Consider the following 12,227-nt stretch of genomic DNA (forward strand, 5'->3'; position numbering starts at 1 on the left):
ATCCTGGTGGCTGGCATTAAATCTGAAATCTGGTGGGCAACCTTTCAAGAAATAAAAGCTACAAACAAAATAGCTTTAGTTCCATTCAGCATGCTGTGGGAAACGGCTAATGGACAAGAATTACTATGACTGGCAAGGCAAGCTGCCAATAAATGAGAGGAGCAGCGATTCAAAACCACCACATAACAGCAACATTTCCTAAGCTTATATCACTAATTTGTCAAAGTAGGACATTATCTGAAGTGAAAGCAAAATGAGGTTGGAGAGCACAGGGGAAGGAACTATTTAAAAGTAAAACCTATGTTTGTTTGTTTGTTTTTTCTACTGGTTAGTTATGTGTTGTTTTGAGCACTTATGGTTTAGTTTACTTCTAACATTTCCTCATACTACATTTTGTTTTACTGAAGGCAACATTTTCTCCTTTTCAAATGACAAGTAGAAAACTATTTCTGGTAGGAAAAATTTTTTCATTCTGCTTTGTCTTCTACTGGGAAGGAAGAAAGTCCAGTGGTTGGACGGGAAGAAAGTGTGGAGTTCTGACATGCCACCCCTCCGAGAGGAACGGAGGCCCTATTCTCTTCTCACCTGTCATTTTCTTTCCTAGAAGAAGATAAACCTCAAGTGCTCTATCCCCCTCTTTTTTCCATCTTAAACTCTTAAGTCTCAACTGTTTCTTATAATTTTAAGCAGACTGTTAAATGGGTCAATACTTGCAATCTCTGACATTCTGGAATGGAATGAAAATTATCCAATCACAAAGGAAGAATTCAATCACTTAACTGTATAAGTCAAATCAGTCAAAAATTCAATTATTAATGCCTTAAATTCTATTTCAGATAGACTTTTTAGTGTAATGGGTAATATAAAAGTGTAATGGTTTTTAATGTAATGGAATAGAGCATGGTCTCTGGGACTGGACTACCTGAGTTCAAATTCTATTTACACAAGATACTAGCTGTACAGATTTAGATAAATTAATTTAATCTCTCTATGCCTCTGTTTCCTCATCAGTAAATGGAAAATATCAGTGGTACATCATAGGCTGTTGTACCTGGCAAAGAGAAAGCACTATATGAATATTAACTATTATTAAGAGTCTTTCAGAAAACTTCTAAAGGGCAGTATGTTAATCCCCCTACTCTCTGTTAGTTCTAGTAAGTAGTTATATGTAAAACCAAGTGAAAGTTCATCAGTTTTATGTCACAAAATAATCCTCTTGCTAATCATGTAAGTAAAAAGGATAAAAATAAAATCCTTTCTTCAAAATAAAATTCTTTCTCAGCCTTAACTGAGTAAGATTTTACCAATAACATAACTATACATTCTACTTAAACATACATGCTTCAATGAAAAGAGTCAAATGCAAAACACATATGACAATAACATCTTATTCTAAAACATTTACATAATCTTCAACATTGCTCTATAAACAAAATACATACTTCTGGGGTGATCTGTTATCAACTTCAGCCTTCAGTCGTAAATTCTCCCTCACCAGGCCACCATTTTCCAATTTTAGTTTTTTATTTGCCTTAAAAAAAAGAGTTAAAAATAATTAAGTAGGAGCTAAAATAAAAGTGCCCTGTAGAATTTATCACATGAGCCACCAGTATTTTTTAGAGTGATAATATCAGAAAACTGAATGCTGGAACATGGCCTTCAGAAACTTAAAATCACCACTGGGAATGACTTATGAAATTGTGAATACAATCAAGCATTTTAAATCCATATTCCCCAAGCACTTTGCAAATCTCCTACCCAGGGAAATAAACGGAGCTATGTTAGTTACAAGTCATTAAGGGACTATACTAATGGCAATTTTTTTTTTCTTTTTCACATAGCTGAATACTCTAAGCATGGTAACATTATACCATATGCCATTATTCGCAAAACTAATGCTAAGAGTTAATTCTTGAGCTATAAGATTGATTTTTGGTTGTTACTTAAAAATAGTTTTTTAGTGATAACAAATCTAATATGATTAAACCATTTGCTTTGTTTCTTCAAAAGGCTTTCCCAAATATCCTGGCTCACAACTTCTGAGACTCTCAAAATTGAATTAATATTTTCTAATAAAGTCTATGGATTCTCTTCTCTTTTGATTAAAAACAAGTATGATTTTCTTCTTTGAATTCTATAATACCTAAATATTGCTTAACAAAACATTAATTGCTAGAAAACTAGAGGCTCAACATTTTTTTAAAAAAATTTTTCTTTATTGATTTTAGAGAGAGAGGGAGAGACAGAAACATCCATGAGAGAGAACATCGATTGGCTGCCTCCTACATTCTCCCCACTGGGGATCTGGCCCACAACCTGGGCCGTGACTGGGAATCGAACTGGCGACCTCTTGGTGCATGGGTCGATGCTCAACCACTGAACCACACCAGCTAGGCTAGAGGCTCAATATTAATTCTGGACAGCCTAAAAAGAGTGTGCCTGGATTTTAGAGTTTTCTTAAAAGTTGCCCCCTTTAGATTCCCTTAGTCATTGCATTTTTTAATTCCACAGAAAATAAGACTCCCCAGAGTAAAAAACCAATCTAACTAACCTAGCAGGAGACATTCTTTGTTAGACTAGAACATTTACATTCAAAATGAACAGGTCACAAGAACTATTGTCAATAAAAAGGCTTAAACTAAGAAGACTTAAAAATATTTCAAAAATTTGGCCAATGTTTCTGACTAATTTCCAGAATTTGTGACTATATTACTTGCCTACCCACATACAAATGTCCTAACAGAATGACAAGAGAACATTCTTTTGGACACAAAGCCTAACTCTCTCAGATTCATCCAGGTTCCTTTTGGGCTTTGAGTACCTGCTTATCTTTGTGGTTGTAAACCAACCAGGATTGTGGAGGGTTAATTCTTTAAGTGACTGATAAACACCATTACTGCCCCTCTGAAGATATAAGGAAAGTCATTTACTTCCTCAAAGACACAGACAATGAATTAAGCTCTCAAGCACAGCACCATAAGAGGAGGAGGCACTTAGTGAATGCTTTTTGATGATGATGATAAGCTTAAATTAGAAACTCATTTGAGATTTCTTCTCTCCATCCCCTCTGTATTATATCACTATATTTCAAGCTCTCTCACCAGTCCTGTGGCTCTCTAACATTCTCTTTATGGGCTGGCTAATTCCTCAAATATCAGGAGATATTTTCAAGCTTAGGAGGGTAAAGATTACACAGGGCAGAGTTCCGTCCATTTGTTGTATCTGAAGGAGTAATTACGTCTTCAACTAACTGTTTTGCATTCTCAGCACTAACTGGGTAATGATACTAGCCTCATTATGGTTCATAATTCACTCTCTCCTGAAAACATCAGGAAAAAGTCCATTTCACTCATTCTAAGTAGTCCTTTTACGCTGCATCTCTTGTACTCCTATATTTGATCTATAGTTTGTTATTATTTTGTACTTCACATTCAAGTTTTGTCTCTGTAGTCCATGTTTTTAAATTCATTTATGTCCCAGTTTATTGCCTAGTACCACCTAATGCCATAACTAGGCAACCAAAATGGAATTAAATATCCCAAATAATTCTGAGGCCTCAGGATAGCTTTGACTATTGAATTTAACATGCAGCCTTTAAAAAAGCAAAGAGCCCTGGCCAGTTTGGCTCAGCGGTTAGAGCGTCGGCCTGTGGTCCGGAGAGACCCGGGTTCGGTTCCCACTAAGGGCACGTACTTCAGTTGCAGTTTGTCCCCGGCCCTGGTTGGTCGTGCGGGTGGCAGCCACTCGATGTGTCCCTTTCACGTCGATGTTTCTTTCTCTCTCTCTCTCTCTCTCTCTCTCTCTCTCTCTCTCTCTCTCCCTCCCTCCCTCCCTCCCACTCTATCTGTACAAAAATTGGAGAAATGTCTTCAGGTGAGGATAAAAAAAATAAATAAATAAAAAAGCAAAGAAAAACTGTGCTTTGTGCACTTCTTTTAGATACACCCCCTACACCACTCTTAGGAGCCCAGAGTGAAGTTTTTATACCAAGCCTCTTGCTCTAAGAAACATTTATTTTTTTAATGATATTTTTAAAATATGTTTTTTATTGAATTTTTAGAGAGAGAGGAAGGGAGAAATAGAAACATTTTTAGGCTGCCTCCTGCATGACCCCTACTGGGGATCGAGCCTGCAACCTGGGCATGTACCCTGATGGGGAATCTAACCAGGACCTCTCAGTCCATGGAAGGATGCTCAATCCACTGAAACACACCAGCTGAGCTCTAAGAAACATTGAGTACCAAAAACTTACATGAAGTTTAATAACTATAAAGGAGACCATACAGAACTCACTGATAGCCCCAGAAGAGGAAAGAAAGTTAAAGGGGACCTGGTGGATCGGCAAATACTGTAACTTTCCAGCTGTCTTTCATTCTTGTATTCTCTTCAGTGGTTCTCAACCTACCGAATGTCGTGATCCTTTAATATAGTTCCTCATGTTGTCGTGACCCCCAAGCATAAAATTATTTTCGTTGCTACTTCATAACTGTAATTTTGCCACTCTTATGTCTTAGGCGACCCCTGTTAAAGGGTCATTCGATCCCCAAAGGAGTCGCAACTCACAGGTTGAGAACCACTGTCTTAGACAAACCAACATGCTAATGTTGGCCACCAATACCAAAGAAACTACACACTTCCCCTAAACTCGTAATAAGTTCACTGCAATTATGTCTGTATCTTTTTCTTCTCTAAAAGCATCAAGTTCCCTTCTTTCTCTTATCTGGGCCTTTTCTGAGCCCAAATAGCATGTTGCGAATGGGTGTGTGAAAACAGCTTAGTATTTACACTGTTTCAGATATTCTCTGCTATTTAAGACCTCACTAAGGATCTCAGGGTGAGTATGTGGTAGTATTTTAAAATATTATATGGAGCCCGGCTGGTGTGGCTCAGTGGTTGAGCACTGACCCATGCACCAAGAGGTCCCTCATTTGATTCCCAGTCAGGGCACATGTCCAGGTTATGAGCCCAATCCCCAGTGGGGGAAGGAGGCATCCAATCGATGTTCTCTCTCATGGATATTTCTATCTCTCTCTCCCTACCTCTCTCTCTAAAATCAATAAAGAAAAAAAATTTTAATATCATAAGGAGCTCATTAATAATTTTAGAAGACTAGTAATTCAGCACAGTGACAGTATTTTAAGGGAATGCAGAGAGGTTGAAGGGGTGGCTGTGGACATGAATACCACAAAACCATCTCCATTCAGCACAAAAGGACTCCATTGGGGATAAACTTGAAGTCAAGATAAAGGATGGTCCTTTGGGCCAACAAAGCTCTATAGTACTTCACTATAATCTCTAGTGCAGATTGAATGTTTCACCTCCTTTCCTAGACTGGAAAATCTTAGAGGTTTGGCCTTTTCACCTATGCTTTCTCTATCTTGTTGGATGGATGGAAGAATTGAAAAAAATGAACTCCCCTCATAAGGCACAATAGTATTTTGCTTAAGGAAGTCTAAAGGGACTACTCACAGCTCTCTTAGAATTAGCCATTAAGCTTTTAACTATTTACAATCTTAAATATCAGAGAATGATAGTGCTAGAAAAGATATGGTCCAAGTCTTTCATTTTATAGTTAGGGAAATGGATATGTTTGTTTTTATGCAAACTTATGACATAAGTTTAAAAAAAGTTAAGGTAAACCACAAAGAGGGAAAATAGAAACACATCCTTTAAATTGATGTCACTATCCTACAAGAAGATACAAACTCATAAAAGCATTCCAGTCTCCAATTATAGTCACAAATGGAACCACCTGATATTTTTTGGCAGCTAGTGACATTTAAGAAGAAAAAGTTTTCCTATTGCTTATAAATGCTCATTCAGGAATTTTTATCCTTTCCCTACAAATCATCTAACGATGAATCAAGATAATATGGCTATTTATACTTTTAAAGGCATTTACAATATTATAGAATTTAAACAAAAACTGTAATAGAAATTTAAAAACTACATATATTAAAAATGTAAAAACAATCACACCTCACCTCCTTTAATTTATCCACATCATCTTTCACTTTTTCATAGATTTCATTAGCTGTTCTAAGTTTTTTCTTCCACTCTGTTACAGTTTCTGGGTCAATTTTACTTGGATTATCTGCAACTGAATGTTTGTCTTCATTTTGGTTGCCCTGCATCAAGGTTAAAGGATCCAGAATAGTCTTGATCTGTGACTCCAAGCTGAGATTTTTACTTTTAAGCTCTTCTACCTCTTTCTGTAGACAATCTATTTCATCCTGAAAAAGCAATGCATAGCCATTAGGTAGACACAAACATAAGCACATACATATACTAACCTGAGGCCAATGTGTTTTTAAATTTTATACTCAGAATTCTGTAGATACACAGATTCTTTATATATCAGAACAGTTCTGTAGGCAGAAAGTTACAGTTGAAATTCTCAAAATGTATTCTGACTCATAAAAATGGGCATTCCCACTGATTTCACTTAAATTCAATGACAGTTTTGAATTAAAAAAAAATAAAAATGTCAAATCTGTGATTCTATTTAAGATATCCAGGAAACAAAAGTCATGTAAATTAAACAAGGAAGTAGATTCCTCAGAAGAAAATTGTAAGTCATGTTTAATTGCTTTATTAAGGGAAATTTTAAAATACAGTGCTGATGAAAGTGATCTATTATAGTTTTCTTTGATGTTTATATTTTTGCTTCTATATTTGAAGTAGAGGTTAAAACCATATGCCATTTCCTCCTACTTCCCATTTCAGAATATCAGTAGTTAATTTTTACTTTCTACATTCTGGTTCTTCAATTACCACTGTGACTATTCTAAGTATTAAATTTCACCATCTGTAATGGCTTACTATCTTTAATTCAATTATTGGGCATTTGGGCTAGAACTCTTTTCTGTGATACCATTTATTCATCTAAAACAGGTATTTCTTCTTAAACTAAGACTGGGAGTAATTCTGCTCCTAGAAAATAAACTCCAAGAAGCTTAATATGCCAATGATCCCCTAAAGGATTAATGTGATTGGTACCTAAGTGTGATAAATATTCACTGAGTATATAAGAATACATTTTAGAATTAACAAAGATAATACTATTTACTATTTAAATTATAATACATTTCACGTTAAAATTATTATAAAATAAGAAAATCACTTTGTTTGAATTAATACATTAATAAATAAACAAATACAAGCAGAAAAACATATATGAATAAACACTTATTCAGTCATTTCTTTGTACCCCACTTTATTTAAAAAAATTTTTTGAGGCAGCTAAAGTATTTTTCATGTATATAGTTTACTTTAATAATATTTTGTATTAAAAGAAGGGACCAAGAATATCCTCCCTTTAGTCAACATTAAAGAACAATGGGACTTAATATTTACTATTCAGAAGTATATGTATTTCAGCCCTGGCCAGTTTGGCTCAGCGGTTAGAGCGTCGGCCTGCGGTCCGGAGAGACCCGGGTTCGGTTCCCGCTAAGGGCATGTACTTCGGTTGCAGTTTGTCCCAGGCCCTGGTTGGTCGTGCGGGTGGCAGCCACTCGATGTGTCCCTTTCACGTCGATGTTTCTCTCTCTCTTCCTCTCCCTCCCTCCCACTCTATCTGTACAAAAGATGGAAAAATGTCCTCGGGTGAGGATTAAAAAAAAAAAAAAAAAAAAGAAGTATATGTATTTCATTAACATGAAGCTAATTTGGAAAAATTCCATTACCATGTCAAATCACTTTCACGAAAAGAAAACTACTTACATGTGGAATCTAAAAAAATCAAATACATAGAAGCAGAGGGTTAAATAGTGGTGGAGACGTGGGGAAAATGGGGAGATGGGTTAAAGGGTATAATGTTGCAATTATGTAGGATAAATAAGTCTAGAGATCTAATATACAGTATGATAACTAGTTAACAATACTGTGTTATACTCTGGAAATTTGATAATAGAGGAGATGAACATGTTAATTAGCTTGATTGATATAATCATTTTACTACATATGTGTATATCAAAATATCATGCTGTCCACCTTATATACAATTTTTAATTAAAACACACACACACACTATTATACATGTAAAAAAAAAAGGAAAAACCATATTTTAAGCCAAAAATCTCTTTGCTGGTAGCTGACATGGGTATAGGTACTTATCAGAACTGATCAAGCTTATAGTTATCAGTGAATTTATAAGCAGAAACAAAAACAGAATGAGGGTCGTAGTCACTGATTACCAGAACATTCATAAAGCTTTATGGGGGCTGGAAGACTGACTTTCACAAGAAGGTTTCTTTTATCTCCCAACTTCTTGTGATAGTAAATATTTACAAAACGATGTGTCTACTGAGGACAGATTTTAAATGAAAAGAAATTTTAAAAGGGAATGCTTCTATCTGTTCTTTTCCTCTATTTGAAATAGAAAAGGGAAAAGGAAAAAGAATGTATCAAATATTTTTAAACTGGTATTTAAATAAGATTTCATTGGATGTTCACACTAAGAAGTCCAGGGCCTGAGAAAGCTGTTTTACCTTTAATTCAATGCTGTCATCATTTTAAATTTTAATTATTATTTACCTCATATTCTTTGTGCAGTAACTCAAGTCTAGTTTTCCGAAGGTGCTTCCGGACTGTATGGCTTAGTATAGGTTCACTTTCACTTGTCCCTCCTACATGAAAAAAAAACAACACCTAACTTTTTATTCCAATTCAGGCAGAAAGAAAATGAAAATGAACCTTTTTCTTACTGTTTTATACTGCTTTCTAGCTTAATTTATACTTATATATATACTTGGGGCTGCCATCGTGGCCTTTTCTCTCTCTCAACCCTGAGAAAGGATAAATATCAAATAACACCTTAAGAAGTACCTTCAGCAAAATATCATGTTGAGTTTATTTACTTATATATCTTATTTTTGTAAACTCATTAAAGTTAAATGCTATATTTTATTAATGATCACATTTGGACTACTGCAAATATTAAATACCAGACAATTTTTTTTTTTAATCCTCACCCGAGGACATTTTTGCATTTATCTTCAGATAGAGTGGGAGGGAGAGAGGAAGAAAGAGAGAGAGAAACATCGATGTGAGAGAGACACATTGAATGGTTGCCACCCACATGACCCCAACCGGGGCTGGGGACAAACTGCATGAGGTACATGCCCTTAGCGGGAACTGAACCCGGGACTCTGGTCTGCAGGCGGACGCTCTAACCTCTAAGCCAAACCGGCCAGGGCTAGGCAATTCTTAAATAATGATAAAACCAGTGATTATATTTATATTTAACCAATAAATTATATAAATATTATCTATATATGTTATATATAATTATAAGTATACATTATCTATATATCATAATATATACTATGTACACATTATAATATATATTATTATAATCAATTTCTTCATTCAAACATACCTAATTACTGGTAACACACCAAAAGGACTGTGTCATTTCACTGACTCTAACAACCTAGTTACAGTGGATTACAAATCACAGCATTATTGCATGCCAATAACGACTCGTTACAAATACTCTCAAAATGAATTCTTCCCAAGAGCTCTTCACTTATGCTGTGGTTACCTTCTTTGTTCTTCTTAGCATCATAATAGTAAAGGCATTGTACAAATGTTCTTTTTCAGGACATTCTATCCAAATCCAAGGATAGATGAAGTATTTTATTTGAAATAATTTATGAAATATCACTTAGATATAGATAAATAAAGGCAGGAGAAGAGATATAAAGAGAAGCTGTTAGAAAAAAAACATTTAAAAAAAGAATTTATCAAATAGTTTTAGATTGAAATTTAAATAAGATTTCACTGGATGCTCACTCTAAGAAGTCTAACCTCATATTTTGCAAGAAAAGACTTGACTCTTTGGTGAAGTTCAGTACAGGTGAAAAACTAGAGGCAGAGAGGTTAACATTACAGTATGCAGCAAAGCAGAGAAATATCCTTCTGTAGGATTTCACCCCCCCTCCCCAACCCCCAAAAGCCCTGGCCGGTTTGGCTCAGCAGTTGGAGCATTGGCCTGCGGACCAGAGAGTCTTGGGTTCCGTTTCCGCTAGGGGCACGCACCAAAAAAATAAATAAATAAAAGAGTTCTTTAAATTTTTATTTTTTAAGGGTCTTCTAATTTAAGTTTCATTCTCCCTTGTACCTGTACTAGTATGAAACTTTTTTGTTGTTGTTGTTGTTTTTTTAACCCTTAATCCAGACTCACATTCTCCCTCACCTGTGCAAGAACCTCCTACCTGACCTCATATCCCATCTCTCCACTACAGCCCAACCTACATATGATCATTTGAGTAAGTTTCCTTAAGCATTTGGATCATGTGACCTTGCTCAAAACCATCATTCCAAAATAAAAAAAAAATAAAAAAAACCATCATTCCCACTTTACCTTTCTTCTCACCCATAGAGCAATTCCCTGATTTAATGTGTCATTCAAGATTCTTTGCACTAAAGTCTCAATTTACCCTTTCAGTCTCATTTCAGCAGTAAATCCTAAACTAGACTTACTGATAATTTCCAAAAACATGCGTTTTGTCTTCCTACTCCTAAATGTTTTAGTTCATGCTATTCCCTCTGCACAAAATGTTCTCCCTAATCTTTACCAGTTGAAGTTTTATCCATTCTTAAATCCCAACATAAAGGTCATCTGCTTCATGAAACCTTTCTCAATGTTGCTACGTGAACTTTCTTGCCTGAACACTCTGGGCCTTTTCTTGGTCTTTAGCATCTGCTGCTTTAAACTATTAATATTTTGGTCTACATGCACAACCCATACCAGAACGTAAGTTCCATGAAGCTCTAAGATTTCTGATAATGCCTTGTGCTCTTCAGTCGCTCCACATAGATTATATGTATGACCAATCCATTCAGTATGATATTGGCAAAATAACATCATTGAAAGTTGTCCGTTTCAGTCTTCCTTCAAATATACACTATTAAGAGATGGTTTCAAATCTATTTCTATGTGTTTAGAAAATAGGCCCTTACCAATAATCTCTTTGCAAGGATTTTCAGGAGTGATGGGGACTCTGCAAGCTGGACACTGGCTATTATTCTTCAACCACAAATCGATACAAACTGAACAAAATACATGGTTGTTGATGCATATGACAGGTTGGCGTACCTTTGAAAAGAAGAAATATTACTTTTAGTACAAGGCAACAGTCATAACTAGAATCCCAATAGGTTTAGTTAAGAGCAAACAAATTGCTCCAGTGGAGTACAGCACAGTAGGTATAGAAGCAGAGTAGCTGCTTCTGCTACCACATTGTTTCTTATCTATGTTTAACAGAGATACCAGCTGAAATATCTGGTCATAGATTCTGAAACTTCTGACATACTGCGGGGGGGAGGTGGGTAGGTTTACAGTTGTTCATATGGAAAATACAATGATTAATAAATAATAATAGAAGAATAAACTGTGTTTCATGTACTCACAACGGTAAACATACTTTTGTTCCACTCTGTATTATGAAATGGTTTGATTTTGTTCCACTAGGGCTGGGACAATTTTCCTTTAACTGTCCTATTTTAGAATTATGAAATTAGGAATAGAAGGCTCTTTAAAGATCATTTAGTGCTAGTTCTTATCTGATACTTGAATCCTTCCCTCAATTTGTTCTACTATTTAACAGAGCAACAGCAACTAACAATTAAACACTGACATCCTACGGAAAAGTATCCCAAATCAAAGAGGCATGAAAACTAAAATAACCCCTAAAGATATGAGTACCACTCTCAAATGGTATATAATCTCAACAGCAAACAATGCCTGACAGATACTGGCATACATCAAATACACAAATCCCTGACTCCATTTAAACAAGTACATATAATAATAATACTTTACATTTATATAGTCATGTATTTTACAAAGGGCTTTAACATGCATTTTCTTTCTCTCTGTTTTTGTTTTGCTTTGTTTTTAAATAACTCTGTGAGGTAAAGAGCAAATATACTTTACAAATAAGGAAACTCAGGTATGAAGAACTTAGGTGCCTTGCTCAGAGTTAACTAGATGTTTTGCCTGTATTTAATTGTTTTATCAGAGGAAAAATAAAGAGAGAAGTTAGTTTAGTTTTGTACCTGATATTATGCTTTGATTGTTCACATATTTATTATCTATCTCCCCAGAGGGAAATTATAAGAGAGAAACTGCTTCAGTTTTCTACCTGATATTATATATTTGTTTACATATTTATTGTCTGTCTCCCCTATTAGAGTGGAGGCTCCATGAGAGCAATTAGTTT

At 35.2% G+C, this 12,227-nt stretch overlaps 1 protein-coding gene across 1 annotated transcript in view; it reads right to left on the minus strand.

Annotated features, from left to right (window-relative positions):
* OBI1 (ORC ubiquitin ligase 1) overlaps nt 1-12,227 on the minus strand; it is a 47,138-nt gene that overhangs the window by 19,520 nt on the left and 15,391 nt on the right. Inside the window, exons 2-5 of the mRNA XM_036249989.1 lie at nt 10,966-11,101; nt 8,536-8,627; nt 5,985-6,233; nt 1,443-1,531 (exon numbers count right to left, since the gene is read on the minus strand). Of these exons, the coding sequence (XP_036105882.1) occupies nt 1,443-1,531; nt 5,985-6,233; nt 8,536-8,627; nt 10,966-11,101 (566 nt within the window). The remainder of the gene's footprint in view (nt 1-1,442; nt 1,532-5,984; nt 6,234-8,535; nt 8,628-10,965; nt 11,102-12,227) is intronic.

The sequence above is a fragment of the Molossus molossus genome, unplaced genomic scaffold (assembly GCF_014108415.1).
Source record: "Molossus molossus isolate mMolMol1 unplaced genomic scaffold, mMolMol1.p scaffold_m16_p_9, whole genome shotgun sequence".
Lineage (NCBI taxonomy): Eukaryota > Metazoa > Chordata > Mammalia > Chiroptera > Molossidae > Molossus > Molossus molossus.